Source organism: Mustela nivalis, assembly GCF_964662115.1.
Source record: "Mustela nivalis genome assembly, chromosome: 15".
In the NCBI taxonomy this organism is placed as follows: Eukaryota; Metazoa; Chordata; class Mammalia; order Carnivora; family Mustelidae; genus Mustela; species Mustela nivalis.
Genome location: NC_139034.1, coordinates 78,028,019 through 78,046,847, shown reverse-complemented (window position 1 = coordinate 78,046,847; position 18,829 = coordinate 78,028,019). Strand labels below are relative to the sequence as shown.

General features: G+C 36.5%; 1 protein-coding gene across 1 annotated transcript in view; it reads right to left on the bottom strand.

Moving 5' to 3' along the window:
- Positions 1–18,829, bottom strand: part of TM9SF2 (transmembrane 9 superfamily member 2) — a 61,523-nt gene that overhangs the window by 34,384 nt on the left and 8,310 nt on the right. The window contains exons 2-5 of the mRNA XM_082700822.1: positions 12,744–12,811; positions 10,573–10,666; positions 4,702–4,829; positions 69–198 (exon numbers count right to left, since the gene is read on the bottom strand). Coding sequence (XP_082556948.1) covers positions 69–198; positions 4,702–4,829; positions 10,573–10,666; positions 12,744–12,811 — 420 coding nt within the window. The remainder of the gene's footprint in view (positions 1–68; positions 199–4,701; positions 4,830–10,572; positions 10,667–12,743; positions 12,812–18,829) is intronic.

Here is an 18,829-nt window from a genome sequence, read left to right as displayed (position 1 = left end):
CAGGTAAAGACTGAATCCTTAAAAAAAAATTTTTTTTTTAAATAGCATAGAGTTTTTCACGAACTTACATTAATAACACAGGCATCTTTTGCATGGCCTTTATCTGTAATATAACAGCCAATGGGAAATCCAGGATTGCAGAACCTCTGACCATCTTCAACATCATAACACCATGTTACAGGCATATTATCCACAATCCTATGCACAAAGTAAGTTAGAAATCATCAAACATGACTAAGAAATAGTGCCCGAAATTGTTACCAGCTCATAAAATTTAAATGTCTCTAAATGCCTTAAGATGTCAAAATTACAATAAGAGTTTTGATAAGATGTAGTGTATTTCATAACTACAGCATTATGTCAATATTTGATACACTACAGTGAAGAAAAAAACTTTATAGCTTCTCTGAAACTATAAATGTATGTAGAAAAGGGAATTTAATAAATTAGTCTACTGCAGTTGCTCATTTAACAATATCATTACCTAGATACAGAGTATCTTTACCTTTAACTTTAGCAAATTTACCTTTAGCAAAATACTCAAAGCTCTAAGTTGGGTGCAAAGCAATGTATCGCGTTCCTTGGGACCAATTTGATGGAACAGTATAGAAGCAAATGTCCTTTCATTACTTGGTAATTCAATAAAAAGGAGAAGAATATAACTGTAAGATGGGAAAATATTCACCTTAAAGGCCAGGTAAAAAAGTGAAAATTATAGTATTATCTATTAAAGCTGTGTAAGTCCAAATTATGTATAAAAGAAATGCTGCTATAAAACCAGAGAAACAAAATTTAAAAGTTCTATAGTGAAAAAGAACTTTAAAAAAGGGGAGAAAAATAAAGTAAAGAATAAGGTTCCGTGGCATTGTCTAGCTATATTAAAGTCCAAGCATGTGGTCCCCTATGCCAAGAGCACACTACACGATACAAATTTTAAAAAATCACTAAAAATATACTAGCTATATTACCGTCATAAGATGACACTCCAGGGCATGTTTTATTTGTTAATTAATGTATGCCTTAGGAAGTAAAATTATGATTCTATATGCACCCAAGGTGTACATTAATGACCTAATAAAACATGTCTCTTAACATTTAAATGCTATTTAATAGTACCCAATATACCAAATTTTAGAATCACCTACACTATTAAGTTGCTTATTATTATAACCAGCAGGCTAGTAGCTCCCATGAAAAAGGCTATAAAACATTAGGAGCATAAAAGCAATGCTATGTAAAATAAATCAGATTTTTTTGGAGGTTTAAACAATCACTCTAATTGCTTTAATTTTTTAAATAGAGAATGAAGTTCAATCAATGAATAGATGCTAGCAATATATTAATTATATTATCTTTAAGTTATCATAGTAGAGAAAGTACTCCATAAAAATTATAGGGTTAGTTACAAAATGAGAAATTAAGGAGTAATTTAGACTTTTTAAAAGCAAGCATTCTAAGCTTATCATTTATATAATGCCTTGACACAATAACCTTCTCCTTGTAATAGGAAGATTTTTTTAAAAACTTGGAAATAAATGTAAGAAAATTTAAAGAACATAATTTTCTATTACTGCACTGCTAATAAGTCAGGGAGTAATTAAAAATTGTATTCTTTAAATTCTGACAGTAAGTGAGCAGTAGTAGTTATTTTAATTTGTAACACCAAAAATACGAAAAATCTTATTTTCTATCTGATACAGTGGGGGGAAAAGGACTCAAAGGATAAAGGTTAAATGACCGCCCCCCCCCCCTTTTTAAACCATCAAGGACTCCTTTCCATTTTTCTCTATCTTCTATGGACCGCATCTGAAACACTTCTATTAATGAAACCTCATCTATTAACAACTCATTTCCCCAATAAACTCCCAGAGTTTCTGATTAGAATGGAATAATCCATGTCACCACAATGCATTCAGGAAATTGTAGCCAAAAGCAAGGAAACGTGGCATTTAAATTACTCTCTGTAGTTTTAACAAGAGTACATTTACACTGTTAGGATTTTGGATTTTTGAAAACAGCATATCATTCCCCTCCCCTGCTAGCTTGCTAGGATCCAGGACTGGAACTCACTAAAGTATCTTCAAAGACCCCTTTCTGAATATGAACCTAAAAAATTTAAATACTGTGATAACTAGCTTTATAATGATTCTTTTATAAATAAAATGTCACGAACATCTACAAACTTAGGCAAGATGTATAATTACAAACCATGCAGAGTATAGTTGAAGAGAATTCAAGATTCTGGTGCTAAGATCAAAACATTAGTCAGTCTCGAAAATCAAGAAACAGCTTAGGTTATTGACAGAGTAAGCTAAGAAGATCCTCAAATTGTGTTCTAACATCCCAAATAAGAATTTGAAGTATTCATTAATTTAGATAAGAAATTAACTTCTACTGTTCTCTATAATGGGTTGGTGTATCAGCTAATACTCGGTCATTCTAATCATTTCAAAGGTAATATGATTTAAACTGTCATGGCGAAAACCCTACCAAGTTTTAGGTTTTTTAGGTAGAATGTAGTTTAAGTTTGCAACTGACATAGCCATCACAAATTATTGAGTCAATTTCACTATCAAATGCTTTCTAACTTCAGAAACTATTTTAAATGATTTATTCCTGTTATTATATGCATTCTGGCATCAAAACAGTACCTATGTTAACTGTATCATCAATCAGTTAAAAATATTTCTAAGTATTTTACTGTGAGGAAGCTACTGAAGAAGAGGTGCTTCTGTTACCTTTAGGAGCGAGTCTCTCCGCAGTATCCCAAGAACATAGGGTAGAATAGCTAAAAATAAGTAAAATATCAATTGCTTAGATTACCGTAATATTTGGTACTTCTTTTGGGATAGACCTGGTACACACAGCACTTCTCTTTTTCATAAGTAGTTAACAAAAGCATACTTATGCTTTAAGCAAAGGACCTGGATCAATCACCTAGAAAAGTGCTGTTATTTTATACTTGTAGGCCATGGAAAAGATCACAGGAAAACAAACTTAAACTATGTTTGATGTTTGATAAATAGCATCTACTTCAAGTAGAACACTTACATTTTGAGTAACCTGTTTTTTATTTTATACCCATGGTGTTACATTAACTAGGTCTTTACCAGTTTGTGTTGTAATCAAAAAGCATTTAAACATATTTTATTTTTGCTTCTAAAGTAGTACTGACTCAAAAAAATAAAAGTAGTATTGAGTCATTATACAGAATTCAAATGTAGACTATTTAGAAAAGGGTCTAAAGAGCCAGCTTGTCAAGCATAATCATTATTATTCTTCCAGACATTATTATTCTTCCAGAACAAAGACAAATCCCTTTATTATATGTGGGGCCCTAATTTACATATGTTTTGCTTCTTCTAAAAAGTATAAGGTGCTGGAGGTAGTGATCAGAAAGACTGTCTTCATGTACTTCCTCTGGTTAGGAACCACTGATCTCAGACTGACATGTCCAGATCCTATGGTTCAAAACTATGCTTGGAGCCTGTCATTCTGTCCCTTCTCCTTTTCATGTACACTGAACAAAAAAGTCCCAAGGAGAGGCAACCTTGGGTCACTTTCCCCTCCATGAACTAGTCTGTGATTGGGGGATTCACCCTGATTGGCCAGATGGATAGAATCTGGTTCAGTCTTCTAAACCATATAGGAACAAGGTTTTCATAGCAGGGCACCATTAGAATAAGGAAGGAAACTGGCCTGATTACGCTTGTGTCAGCTTCTTCCTCATATGACCCTCAGTGCCAATAGGAACTTGAAATCTTTCATTTCTTTGGTTTCTAGTAAGCCAAGAGCTTTTTCTTCTAAGCTACTGTGTGAATACTATGTAACTGCTGAATGAGTGTAACATACAGACTGCGGAGACTCGCTCCTGAAGGTAACAGAAGCACCTCTTCTTCAGTAGCTTCCTCACAGTAAAATACTTAGAAATATTTTTAACTGATTGATGATACAGTTAACATAGGTATTGTTTTGATGCCAGAATGCATATAATAACAGGAATAAATCATTTAAAATAGTTTCTGAAGTTAGAAAGCATTTGATAGTGAAATTGACTCAATAATTTGTGATGGCTATGTCAGTTGCAAACTTAAACTACATTCTACCTAAAAAACCTAAAACTTGGTAGGGTTTTCGCCATGACAGTTTAAATCACATTACCTTTGAAATGATTAGAATGACCGAGTATTAGCTGATACACCAACCCATTATAGAGAACAGTTAATTAAGAAGTTAATTTCTTATCTAAATTAATGAATACTTCAAATTCTTATTTGGGATGTTAGAACACAATTTGAGGATCTTCTTAGCTTACTCTGTCAATAACCTAAGCTGTTTCTTGATTTTCGAGACTGACTAATGCTTTGATCTTAGCACCAGATTCTTGAATTTCCTTCAACTCTTCTTTGCATAGTTTGTAATTATACGTCTTGCCTAAGTTTCTAGATGTTTATGACATTTTATTTATAAAAGAATCATTATAAACCTAGTTATCACAGTATTTCAGGTGATACAGTAAGCCATCAACCTTAGTAATCCTTGGCAAGTAAGTCATACTTCATGTTATTACTAGTGACAAAAAAGGGAAATCAATTGACTTTCTATATTTTATAGAGTTAATGAAGTAATTTATACATTCAATGAAACAGAGGTGCCATCTAGGAAAGGAAAATAACACAAGTCCAAAATTCCACGTCTTACCAGTGATGCTGATAATTCAGTAACATGCTTTTTTTCAAGAATTCTAACTTTTGTTTGTCTTCAGCTTTCTCTGTATGGTATGTTTTTGTACAGACAAGCTTGCAGGTCTCCTCCTTATTAAATGTAAACTGTATTAAAATAAAGTGAAAAGCAAATTAAAAAATATCTAGATCCTTCACACCTATGCCATGAGTAGGAATACTACTCTCATTAAATTACTTCAGTGCATTAATAATGATAATAAATACTTTTAAATTTCTCATTGTTCAATCACATTTAAATTTTAATCATACTGTTTCTCTAAAAATTTCAATTTTTCTTTTGATAAATAATAATTTTTATTTTTATTTTTGATAATTTCAATCCACCCACCTTTTATTTTATTTATTTACTTATTTTTAAGATTTTATTTATTTGACAGACAGAGATCACAAGTAGGCAGAGAGGCAGTCAGAGAGAGGGGAAGGGAAATAGACCCCCTGCTGAGCAGAGAGCCCGATGAGGGGCTCGATCCCAGGACCCTGAGATCATGACCTGAGCGGAGGACAGAGGCTTTAACCCACTGAGCCACCCAGGTGCCCCCACCCACCTTTTAAATGTAACTGAATCCTAGAAGGGGAAAAAAACTACACATAGAACAAAACAGAACAGTTTTTCTAGTAATAAAGAGACATGTTTTCAGTCCATACAGTCATTTGATGGATATTTGTTAAGCGCCCTATGTGCCAGGTAAGAGAGACTCAGCAGTGAGTAATAGACTGTAATGATACAAGAAAAAGTCAGGCTTGGATGCCTAAAAATCAGGGTAAACATGATTCTTTTTACTCACACTTGAAAAGGCTGTCAATTTTCAGGATCTTATTTAACAATAAAATTGAAGCAAAATGTAAGGCTTAAAAAATTGATAATTTAAAAGTTAAAGAATAAAGGATTCCTCCAATTTTGGAGTCTAGGACTTATTTCATGTGTGTAAAAATAATGGTTTTCATAACACAAGTTTATTTCATCAGGATCCATTTATGGCTTCGTTTAAAAAATACATTTCCTAGTTTTCTAAAGGCTGTAATTTACTTTATAAACTACTACAGTCCATAATTGTATGGATTCAATATGCTCAACTTTATTACAGGTGGTTAAAAAAAACTTGTGTATGTTTCACTCTAAAGTAGTCCATTGTTTTGTACATTATTAAAACACCTAAACCAGTTTCTGTGCATCAGCTGACAAGCAAATGCTTCAAGTATAGCCCACTGCTGCCACCTGTCAGCCAAGAGTTCAGTTTTGGCTGCATTGCTACTTCTGTAAATGTAGCAATATTTGTTCAATTAATTTAATATTCTTTTTTTTTTTTCAAAGATTTTATTTATTTATTTGACAGACAGATCACAAGTCGGCCGAGAGGCAGGCAGAGAGAGAGGGGGAAGCAGGCTCCCCGCTGAGCAGAGAGCCTGATGTGGGGCTCGTTCCCAGGACCCTGAGATCATGACCTGAGCCAAAGGCATAGGCCTATCCCACTGAGCCACCCAGGAGCCCTAATTTAATTTTCTTAACCTTATATGCATCTGGTAGGTACCTTGGAAAATGAAAGAAAAAGTACACATACTAAGGAATCAGAAGGATAGGTATCCAAATTTAAATTAAGCAGAGATAGACATTACTAGTTACAAGAAAAGTGGCAAATCAATCCAATGCTTCTGGGTTTAGGCGAGTAAACAGTGTGTTCAACTGCAAAGGAAACAGCAAAACTAGTGAGGATGTTTAATCATAATAATAAATATTTATTAAGTCATGTAATCCTCCCAACTTTGAGAGAGTCTCCATTGCTGAATCCTCATCTTGTGACCTAGTAACACCAAGTGCCCCAAGGCTCAATCCTTGGAATCCTTCTCTCTATTATCTATATCCACTCTCCCCTTGGGGATCTCCTCAATTCCTGGCTTAAATACCTTTTCTACACTGATGATGATTCTCAAATGTATGTACCTAGCCTGAACCCCTCCTCCAAATTCCAGACACATATATTCAAGTGTTTACTTCACATGCTTAATTAGATGCCTAATTTCCCATTCCCCTCAAACCTGCTCTTCCCAGAGACTGTCCCATTCTGGAAAACAAAGTCCACACCCCACACCCCACCCCTCAGCAAATTCTGCTGCACTGACACCAACTTCAAAACGTAACCAGTTTTGGAGATTCTGACCACTTCACAACACCCACCTGTCTACCCCATGTTTTGAGCTACTATCAGGTCATACATATCTCAATGATTTCGAGAGCCTCCTAACCAGTCTCCCCTCTTCTTTCCTTGCTCTCCCTCCCATGGTCCATCCTCAACAAAGTAGCCCTAATTAGAGAGCCTATCAAAATCTAAGCCTACTCAACACGCTTCAGTGCTAGCCATCTTGTTCAGATATACAGGCCGAAGTCTTTACGGTGGCCTATGAGATACTGTGTGATGTGGTCCCACTGCTTCTTTGCCCTCATTCCCTGCTATTCTCGATTTTGTTCACTGGCTCAAGTTACACCAACTTTTTTCTGTACCTTGAGCACACCAGGCAAGCAGACACCTTAGGACCACTGCATTTGCGGCTTTCTCTGGAGAACATTTTCCCAGATATTCATGTGGCTCACCACCTTACTTGCTTCAGGTCTTCTGCTCAAATGTCACCTTCACAGCAAGACCTTCGCTGGCTCATCTAAAACTGCCAATTCTCCATCCACCTTCCTGGATTTATTTTTTGATAGTTTTCCCATCATCAACTGATACTCTACATATTTTAGTAAATTCATGTGTTTCCTTCTCCTCGTCAGAATACAAGATCCATAAGGGCAGAGACTTTTGTCTCTGGTCTCTGCTATAGGCCACACCTACCACGATACCTGCAACAAACGTGTAAACTGAGTAAATGAGTGAGTATGATTGGTTAGACTTGAGACAAGATTCTACAACCCTGGGAATGAGTATGTTTAAGATTTGGGATAAAATGTGGCTCCAGCTTCACACAACACATACAACCTGGCACTGCTCTTTTTCTGACCTCAACAGAATTCATAAATAAAAGACAGCAAAGTGGATTTGGTGAGTTTTTTTGTTTCAGGTTGTTATTATTTTTTTTTTACTGCAGATCTCAAATAAAGCAAAATTCTGTGAAAATAAAGGACAAAGAATCAATACTGAAAAATATGGGTCAATACATTTATGGTTGGCTTAGACAAAAATCTAATGTCTCTCAGGGGCGCCTGGGTGGCTCAGTGGGTTAAAGCCTCTGCCTTCGGCTCAGGTCATGATCCCAGGGTCCTGGGACTGAGGCCCACATCTGGCTCTCTGCTCAGTGGGGAGCCTGCTTCCTCCTCTCTCTCTCTCTGCCTGCCTCTCTGCCTACTTGTGATCTCTGTCTGTCAGATAAATAGATAAAATCTTAAAAAAAAAAAATCTAATGTCTCAGCCTCATACTTCTGTTTACCTATGCCTTGGTCTTAAGAAATGCCTGTTCTGTCACTTTAAGCTTGGGGACTAAAAGATTCTGTTTTCAATCCTAAAAAATTCTAGGACACTCATAGAAAATGTGAGATGTACACCTTTCCTCATTTTGAAGCACTCCTGTTCTATTTTACCTCAACTCCTGATTCAAAATTAAATCTGCACAGCAGCAGGCCTAAAAGAAGGATCCTTTGCATAAGCAAGGCTGTCTTTCCCCGTAAATAAATATACCCTGGATGGAAGTAATTTGTCTTTAAATTCCACCCCAAAGGGACAAAACTTCTCCAGGACTCTGAGTATTTTATTGGCCTTCCCTCTGTTTATCGGCCATCTGTTATGGGCTGTTTACTGCAAGAAACTCCTGCTGTCCCTCAAGCTCACTGAAGATGTTACTGATACTCTTCCCTTCTATCATTTCACAAGGCAAAGGCATTACTGAACAGAATGATGGGGCTGAGACACCACAGGAATATCTTAAGTTGATTGTATAATTTAATAAATCTGCCTGAAAATCACCCTTTGCTATAAAAGCAACATAATAACTTCCAAAGTAATCTTTAAAAATATCACATCAGGGAGTGATACATAATTAAGTTGTTAGATAATTAATATGTTTGCCCTGTTCAGTAATACCCATGTATATACACTTTGGGCACCTTTTCCCCCCAATAATTTCACTCCATATGCCTTCCATTCTGTCCTTGAAAATTAAAAAAAAATTTTTTTGAAGACTTCATTTATTTGAGAGAGAGTGTGAGAGCAAGAGAGCACAAGCAGGGTGAGGGGCACAGGGAGAAGCAGACTCCCCACTGAGCAGGGGGCCCCATGCGGGGTCATGACCTGAGCCCAAGGCCAATGCTTAGCTGACGGAGCCACCCAGGTGCCCCTATCTTTGAAAAAATTTTAAATTACTGGCATCTTTAGGGTACAAAATTTTAAATTGCAATATTTTAAGAGGACTTATGGTTGAAAACTATAAACTTGTACAATTATGTGGATTTGACTTGCAAACTCTGTCTTTTCCCAGTGCTTCACCATGCAGTACAGTGCTAGAGGGACTAAGATGGGTAGTGGAACCACTCTAGGTGTGCGGATTTGTTGGACAGATGCTCAGTGCAAAGAAGCGCCAAGAAAAATAGATGGCAGTGTTTAGTGAGAAAGCAGAGAAGGGAGCTGACCGTGGGATCTAAGTCACAGAAGACAAGGACGAGACTGAGAGAGGGATCAGGCTGGGAGATAAAATTTGGGAGTCAAGTTACAGCGATTAAAACAAATGTGTTCATGCAGACAGAAGCCCGAAGTAGAGTTAAAGGAAAAATGTACAGTACAGAGTATGTTAAACCATAAATTAGTAAATCTAATTGTATTTATATATGCTTGTAAGTACATAGAAAATGTCAGGGAAGATTAACAAAAAATTGTGATGTGAAACCAGGGGTAAGACAGCCTTATTTTTCACCTTATATTATTCTGTCCCATTTAAGTTTTTATATGGCGATATACTGTTATTATGAACAAGTTTAATTTTTGTAAATGAGAATATTATTCTTCATATAGCAGGAGAGCAGATATAAAATAAACAAGGGACCATGCAATGTGGAAGGAAAACAGGCATAAGTGTTAAGAGATTTAAAAGGCAGAATAATTCTGGGTGATGATGAAGTTGAAGTACAATCTTACATTGTACTTAGTTTGGTTTAACTGATGTCTTAAAAATGTACTGAGAACATTCCAAACATAATTTCAATGGTCAAAAGAGAGAGGCTAGCGCCCCAAAACCCAGTGGGGGAGCCCAAGTAGTCCTGTACTTGTTCAGACGCTATACGTATGTATAATATGTACGAATCCTGTTTGAAAAGGGGGGAAGGAAAAGAGGAGCTGCTGGGGCCACTTTTCATGACTTTCTGGTCCCTCTGAAGGTAAGGCAGGGGGTCAGAGTACTCATTTATAAGACTGGTATTGATGTGCGTTAAGACAAAGTTATCCATGACATATCATGAGAAGGATCCTTCCAAAATGTTGAGTTTAAAAAATTATTTCCAGGGGCGCCTGGGTGGCTCAGTGGGTTAAAGCCTTTGCTTTGGGCTTAGGTCATGATTCCAGGGTCCTGGGATCCAGCCCCGCCTCCGGCTCTCTGCTCAGCAGGAAGCCTGCTTCCTCTCCTCTCTCTGCCTACTTGTGATCTCTGTCTGTCAAATAAATAAATAAAATCTTAAAAAAAAAAATTATTTCCAGAGGTAAAAGAGAAATGAAATCCTCCTTAGCCATGACAGTTATCTCAGGCTTTTCTGTAAGAAAAAAATAAGGAAAAGAAGAAAAGAAAAGACAAAATAAAGGAACGAGAGAGAAAGCAGCAACTAAATAACTTCTATATAACACTGAATACAAACCTTATATGGCGAAGGTTCAATTCTTTCCCCGAATAATACCTGACCAAGATTTTCAGATGGGCGTTTTCCTTCTGATGCTTGGCAAAAATCAAACCTGGAGGGGAGGTGGAGAGAGTATTTAAGCTACTATACATAAAAGGAAACAATGAAGAGTCAAACTCCTAGCCAATCTAGAGGAAAGATTAAGCACTAATCATTCCAGTAGCTCTAGTCAATGAATGAGAAATATAGTTACACTCCAAGTTCCATGTACCTTTCCCCAAAGCAAAAACCAAAAATATTAGAAAATTAGGCCCAAGAATAGTTTGATGTCTATCTTTTTGAAGATGTAAATTACAGAATTTTAAAAACTGACACATTATTTTTATTCATTTCAGTAACAAAATTATTTACAGTCTTATTTCAAGTGAATTTCACTAACTTATCTCCTTTTGTTGTAACTTCCTAATCCAAAGTGTTACATAATAAGGACATTTCAGGAAGATGTGCTGAAGTTGCCTGGGTTTCTGCCTCATCCCCATATACTGGCCAACACATCCCAACATGGGAAGCATGGCAAGACAGACCCTAGAGAACACGAAATTGTGCAGAAGCCATCTTCAGTCAGCTGCAAGCTTCTCTGTAATTCCCTAGTATTATTAACCAGATTTTAATAAAGTTTTCTTTAAATATTACAGCCAAATTTCAGCTTTGCTATAGAGGATTAAAGGATAGTTCTGTGTTCATTTTAGAATGGTGTGGGAGTACTTGGGACCCATGCAGTAATGGCTACAGATGAGATTCCCAAGAGAAAGATGAATCTCACATAATAAAAAACTGGTGCTGGGAAACGCTCAAATGAAGACTTTTCATGTACTGGCTGTAAGAGATCACTGAGTTTTCCCAAGAATATCCACAAAGATTTAAGGAGATACACTTATTTAACAAAACAAAAGAAACAAAAACTGGAACATTTAAGTCTCTAATAGTTACTTAATGGATGGTCCATCCATTCACGAATGTTATACTCTCTTCTTACAGATGTTTAGCCGTATGGATTCTTACAGCACTGTCTTACTTTTTGGCATGTGCTTTTCTCTACAGTAAACACCTATTTTCTTTTGAAACTTCTAGATACCACAGAAATTTAGAAGCCAACTAAAATGTAAGAACTATGCTTTATACTCAACATGATATATAGCGGTCAAAGCATATTTATGCAGCATTTTTTATAGTATCAAAAAATGAAAATAATCAAACGTTCACAGACAAAGACTTAGTGAAACAAACCATACACGACTCTATATAATCTCTACAAAGAAATAATAAACAGGAGCACCTTGCTGGCTCAGCTGGTAGAGCCTGTGACTCTTGGTCTCTCCTCAGGGTCATGAGTTCAAGCCACACTGGGTGACAGCTTACTTTAAGAAAAACAAAAAAGAAAGAAAACAAAAACAAGGGGCACCAGGGTAGCGCAGTTGGTTAATTGTCTGACTCTTGGTTTTGGCACAGGTCATGGTCTCAGGGTTGTGGGATCAAGCCCCAAGTCAGGCTCTGCGCTCAGCCCAAAGTCTGCTTGGGACTCTCTCTCCTTCTCCCTCTGCCCCTCATGCTCCTGCTCCTGCTCATGCTCTCTCTGAAAGAAATAAATCAATCTTAAGAAAAAGAATAAACAGCTACAAAAAGGACTATGGTAACTGTAGCTGCGTATTAACATGGAAAGATACCTATAATAGATTCAGTGAGAAAAAGATGCAAAACCACTTTTTGTTTAAAACAAAAATGTATAGAAGTGGTTACATACATTAGAATATGCAGAGAAAAAATGTGGAGGAGCAGAAAACAAAGGAATTGTTTCTGGGGATTATGTGGGATATAAGAATTTTGTTTGCAACTGTGTGGGGCTTTTTATAATTAAAAAATGTAAAGAAAACACAATGCCTTTTTGTCCATTCAAAAAAAAAAACATCCATTGTTTAGTTGATGCTTCTACTGTACTGAAAAAGATCATATTTCAAATTTTAACTCTACCTTGGAAATAAAGACTATCCCTTAAAAAACGTTTTCAGGTCCTGTACATACTTAAAATATGTATGAATTCGTCTGTAACTGTAAAGAAAATAAATTGTTAAAATTACAAAATTCTGAGGAGTCAATAAAATTTTATATAAAAACTAAGCTGAAAAACTTACGCCGTATACTCATAAGGAAGAACAGATTCCACTGAATCAAGCCTGTTCACGAATAGTTCTATTTCAGCCTGAAAATGAAGGAACACAGAATTAGAACGTAAATAAACAGAGATCAAAACTTAAGTCATGCTTAGAACTGAAAAAGAATTTGACATGTTTGAAAGGTAGAATTTTATAATATTTAAACATTTCTCCTATAAATCCATTCACTGAGTAGACTTATATGCAATTAAATTACAACAAAATATTTTTAATAGTTGCAGTAATGGCTTTAAAGATTTATTTATTTGAGAGAGAGAGAGAGAGAGAGAGAAAGGAGGAGCACGTGTGCGAGCGGGGCGGGGCCGAAGGACAGGCTCCTGAAGCAGACTCCTCCCGGAGTGCAAAGCCCCATGCAGGGCTCATCTCACAACCCACAGGATCATTACCTGAGCTGAAACCAAGATTCAGAAACAACTGACTGAGCCACCCAGGAGCCCCTCTTTTTGTTTCCCCCCAATTTTTATTTATTCATTTATTTACTTATTATTTTGGAGAGAGAAAGAAAAGTATATGAGGATTAAATGAGTTAACTTCAGTGACTAAAACAAGAAGTGCTAATATATTTATTAAATGAATAAAGGCAAATGAATTTAATGATATTCAGAATAGGTAATGCCTAAACTACACTGCTCATCTGCTAAAATAAATCCTCACCCAATACTGCTGATATACAGTGGAAGATAAGACACTAGCCTCTATACACAGCAGTAATAACAGTACAACCCCTAAAACTGTAAGCAAATGAAATTACTCAATGGCAATCCTATCTCAAACATATACAAAAATTAAACTGTGTCTCCTTATATAACATATTCGTTGTCATGAGTTATTTTAGCTAAAAAGATAATGGGACACAACATTTAGACATTACAGAATCCTTGAATAATAAACACAAATTAAGTAACTGTTGTGAAGGCAAAATTCCCAGTTGATGGCTTACTCTGCCAAAATAATTTTCACTAATTATAAGGGGTCAATACTATTATGAACACACTTCAGAATCTAAACCCCCTATTTAATATTTCTTCTTGAAGACTGAAGGGTCCCTAAAAAGCTAAACCAGTTCACATCTCTAGATTTCTTTCTAGGAAGAAACACAGCTATTATATTCTATGGAACTGTCTAGGTTTTGAGTTTCAAAATCTGTAAGTGCCACATTTTCATCACAGAAGTTAAATCCCTTGTGCCACGATTAAAACTATCCTTCCTCTCAACCTCAAAGTGATCAAGAACAAGGACTTTTAAAAAAAAGATTTGATTTTTTTATTTGACACACAGAGAGAGATCACAAGTCGGGAGAGAGGCAGGCGGTGGGGGGGGGGGGGTTGCAGGCTCCCTGCTGAGCAGGGAACCGGATGCGGGACTCCATCTCAGGACCCTGAGATCATGACCTGAGCCAAAGGCAGAGGCTTAACCCACTGAGCCACCCAGGTGCCCCAAGAACAAAGACTTTGAAGCTAGGTTGCCTGAGTTTAAATCCTGACTATGACATTTACTAGCTGTTTGATCCTAGGTAAGTTTCTTCATGCAGTTTTTCCTTTGTAGAATGGAATAATAACCCCTGCTTTGAGTAGTTTTGAGAAGTTTCAAGAGCAGTGCTTGGTACAAAGCACTAAGTATTTACTGTTATGCAACAATGAAGCAATGATGGACATATTCTTATCTGCACTGTCAAATACTCATGTGGCCATTTGTCATTTAAGATGTGGTTAGAGCTAGGGGCTCTGGGGTGACTCAGTCAGCTCAGTGTCCAACTCTTGATTTTGGCTCAAGCCATGATCTTAGGGTTTGGGGTCAAGCACCATGTGGGGCTCCACGCTCAGTAGAGTCTGCTTCTCCCCCCACCCCCTGACCCTCCCCCTACTCAACTTTCCCTCTCCCCTTTAATATAAAATTCCCATTAAATTTACCTTATCTGTCCACTTTTCCTAATCTGGTGAAGTAGCTTTACATTTTACTCCTAACAACAAAGGTGTTAACAAGCATATGTTTTAGCCTTGCTTTGTGATCTATAAGGATGTCTATATCATCAGGGGCTGCCCACAAATTTTTCCAAAACAGCTAACTCCAAAGAACAATTCTTGCAAATCTTTCACCTAAAAACAAAATTAATTTTTACACACAACACATAAACAAGTAAGGAACATAACTTCAGTCTGGAGGCAGCATAGCACCAGACTGCTTAATTTGTTTCAAATCCTAAATTTACTCTTAATAAAATGTGCTTTTGATCAAGTAGCAATTTTGAATGTGAGAAATATATGAGGTGATAATAAAACAGTTAAGAATATAGAAGCTGGTCTATAGTTGGTACACAACAACTATAAGGTAAACGATTAAATAAATACTGCTACTATTACTATCTCAGAGAAGACAGACATTTCTGAATCTGAGTATTTACCAGCGTAAGGATAACCTTGAGGGCCTCTCCACTCCCATAAAAGGACATTAAGACAACAGTCTTCTGATCTATTGTTTATGCCTATTCATTACTCTTTCCTAGCTATTAGTCTAGGGAAGAGGAAGATGGTAATTATCAAGCACAATTCTCATAATAACCCTAAGAGCTAGGGATTCTTGCTCTAAGACAAGGAAGTAAGTTCAAAAGCTAGACTGCTAACTCAAAAAAAAAAAAAGAGAGGAAACTCAAGTGCCACTACCATCGCTTTCAATATCTGCTGCTCTCGGTCCTCTACTTCTCTTCCTTCTTGTCTCTTCTGTCATTTTTCCACACTTACCTTTTACAAAAAAGTCAGTCCATCAAAAATATCACCACTAAGTTATGGACCTATATTTACTAGTCAGTGAACTAATCAAAACACACTTTGGATATTCAATTCATCCTATTTTTGTAGCACTTTCATTCCTCCTTTAAATTGTGAAAATCTGAAAATTTAAGAATTATTGTCTCACAACATGCTAAGGAATGCAAATTACAACTAACGATATCTTTAACAAAGAAGAGAACAATTTACAATGTATTTGTAAATATGCTACATTTATAATACTCTATATTTTAAATGTCAACTCTTACACTGAAACAAGGAAATTTCAATGATATTTTAAGAACGAGATCCTTGTATGGACACCTGAGTGGCTCTGTTAAGCGTCTGACTCTTGGTTTCAGCTCGGGTCATGATCTCAGGGTTGTGTGATTGTGAAGGCTGCTTGAGATTCTCTCTCCCTCTCCTGCACCTTCTCCACTCACTTGCATACATGCACGCGCGCGCTCGCTCTCTCTCTCTCAAATAAATAAATAAATAAATAGAGATCTACATCTGATCTCTGCTTTGGTCACAGCTACACTTTGTGTTACTGCTTTAAGCCATGTGTACCATGCCACATGGCTGCATTTTCCCCCTATTTCCTTGTTCCTTTGTTTTTGCTTTTATTCCACTTTACCTGCCATCACATTGGTTCCAACCACAACCGGTTTTCGAGTAGGAAGAAACAGAGAAGAAGTGTGACTTTGAACAAGAATCAAAGCAAGTGACAAAAGGCTATAAAGAACAAGATCCTTGTAATATGGCAGTAGAGAAAATGTTGAAAATTGGAAGGAGAAAGGAAATGAGACCACTAGTGAGTTTATGTAATTTAATGAAAGGCAAAAGTATGCTACAGACATCATGACATTCATCCCTAAAAATATAAACACATATGCAGATAAAGCATATAGGAAAAATATAATCAATTAGTTGGCTCTAGAGGTCTAGATGGATATACAGGTGATCATTATACTATTTTGTCAACTTTACTGAATTTTGAAGACCATCATAATTAAAAGTTGGAAAAAGAAAGGGCTTTAAAAAACAACAGAAGCCAAATCAAAGCAATACAAAATAAAGACAAAAGAGTAAAATTTAGTGGGGAAAGCTGTTCTAGAGTAGGAAAGGTAACTGCAAATTAAGTATTAAGTAGGAGGAAACAATATGCAATGTACATAAAAACTGAAAAACATTCCCAAAGAACAAAAAATCCTGAACAACCATGAGAAAATCATTCACTCTACACATTTATTTAATGGCCACAATACTAGACATTATGAAGTGATATAATAATACAAAAGACATGAACACTTGCCTTTGAAGAATTTCTAATCCAGATGGAGAGACAAGACATACATTCAAGAAAGTAAAAGAAGTGACAAAGCTATTTATAAATTCTTGGGTAGTTACTAAATCCCAAGGGATTTGGTTTTTTTTTTTTTTTTAATAATTAAAATAGCAATGTGCTATAAAAGGACATATTTGTTTTTACGGTCACTTTCCACCAAATATCTTTATTTCCCATCCAAAAATTAATTAAGTACATCTCCTTCTGGAAATCTGCCTTAAATAGAGTCAGCCAACTCCAAAATATCACTGACATAACTAAAAAGAGCTTTAAAGGTTACTTACTTCACATTCCTGCTTTCAAAGTATCCCAAACTGAGTTATTACAAGCATGGAAAGTTGTTAGCCACATTAAGCTTTTTAAGGAAGTTACAGATAAATCCTAAAGCAAGACTGGAAATTCTAAAGCAAGATTTACACAAAGGAAGACTAATTAAATCCCACCCTAAGAAATTTTTTTACGGAAATGGTTTATTTAATTTAGAGTGTTATGGTCTCCCGTCAAATCCGTCTCCTCCCAGATGTACAACTTTTTTTCTGGTCCTAACCTACCCATTCTACATCTGATCTCTGCTTTGGTCACAGCTACACTTTGTGTTACTGCTTTAAGCCATGTGTACCATGCCACATGGCTGCATTTTCCCCCTATTTCCTTGTTCCTTTGTTTTTGCTTTTATTCCACTTTACCTGCCATCACATTGGTTCCAACCACAACCACAACTGGTTTTCGAGTAGAAAGAAACAGAGAAGAAAGGTGACTCTGAACAAGAATCAAAGCAAGTGACAAAAGGCTCTGAGATACTAAGACACAGCCATAGAAAAGGAAAACTATGGACATTTCAACTGGTTAATACTAGAGAAGTCTACTGTGGGAAAAATTCCGAAGAAGGAAATCTTAACCCAGACACAATAAAACAATCCCAATGGAAATGCTGGGAACTCATAAATGTATGTTCATGAACTCTAAGTTATCCCCTTCTATCCCCATCTCACTGAAAAACAAAATTTCAACTTTAGATTGTATCAAAGAAAGGAATAAATATAAAATCTGACTACTTATTGGGGAAAGTATGTGCTATGGTGAGTGCATACAGGGTACAGCCCTGTACCCCTGGAGCAAGTAATACATTGTATGTTAATTAAAAAAAAAATCTGACTACTTAAAAATTGGTTACAAAGGTTAAAACTGCACCAATTGTGGACGTGAAGGATCACCAGCAGCCAGCGACCGCCAGGGTGAGGCAGGAGAGGCAGAGAGTATGCGCAATAGAAGACACAGCAGTACCCCAACAGGGTATGACAAGCTCAGCCTTCAGAATCAGGTGCTTTGGAACCTGCATCTCTGCGTCACCACTTACCGGTACACACACTTGAGAGAGTGACTATGTCTCATTCAGCTTCAGTTTCCCAACTGACACATCAGAGGATTGTTCTGAGGCTTAGCGAAGGCATCCACAAGGTACATAAACTGTAGTCTTTATTATTATCATTATTAGCATAGGAGATAAATAGGTTTGAAAGTTGAGAATAAGGGCAAAGAAAATATATTTCGAAAGGTTCCTCCAAAGCCTTTCATCAATACTTAGTTAATTTTAATGGCAACAGAGGAAGACCTTATAACCGCATAGAGCACATCTGAAGTAACTATGATTCACTACGACACTTACTAAGCAGACACTGATTTAAAAAGTACAAAGATGAGTAAGAATTAAGAGCTTCAAGAACTGGGCTCTAAGGTCCACAAAGCACAGAACAGTCTCTAGAATTTATGTGTGTGTGGGGGGGCATAAAGCACATGTCTGTGGCTCCGTTTCAGATGTTCAAAAATACACCTTTGGAAGGGCTTCCCTTTGTGGACAGCCAACAGCAGCAGGACAGTATTTTATCCATACTGACCTTGCTTGCTTTCCCAATCCCAGCTCTCAGATCCAC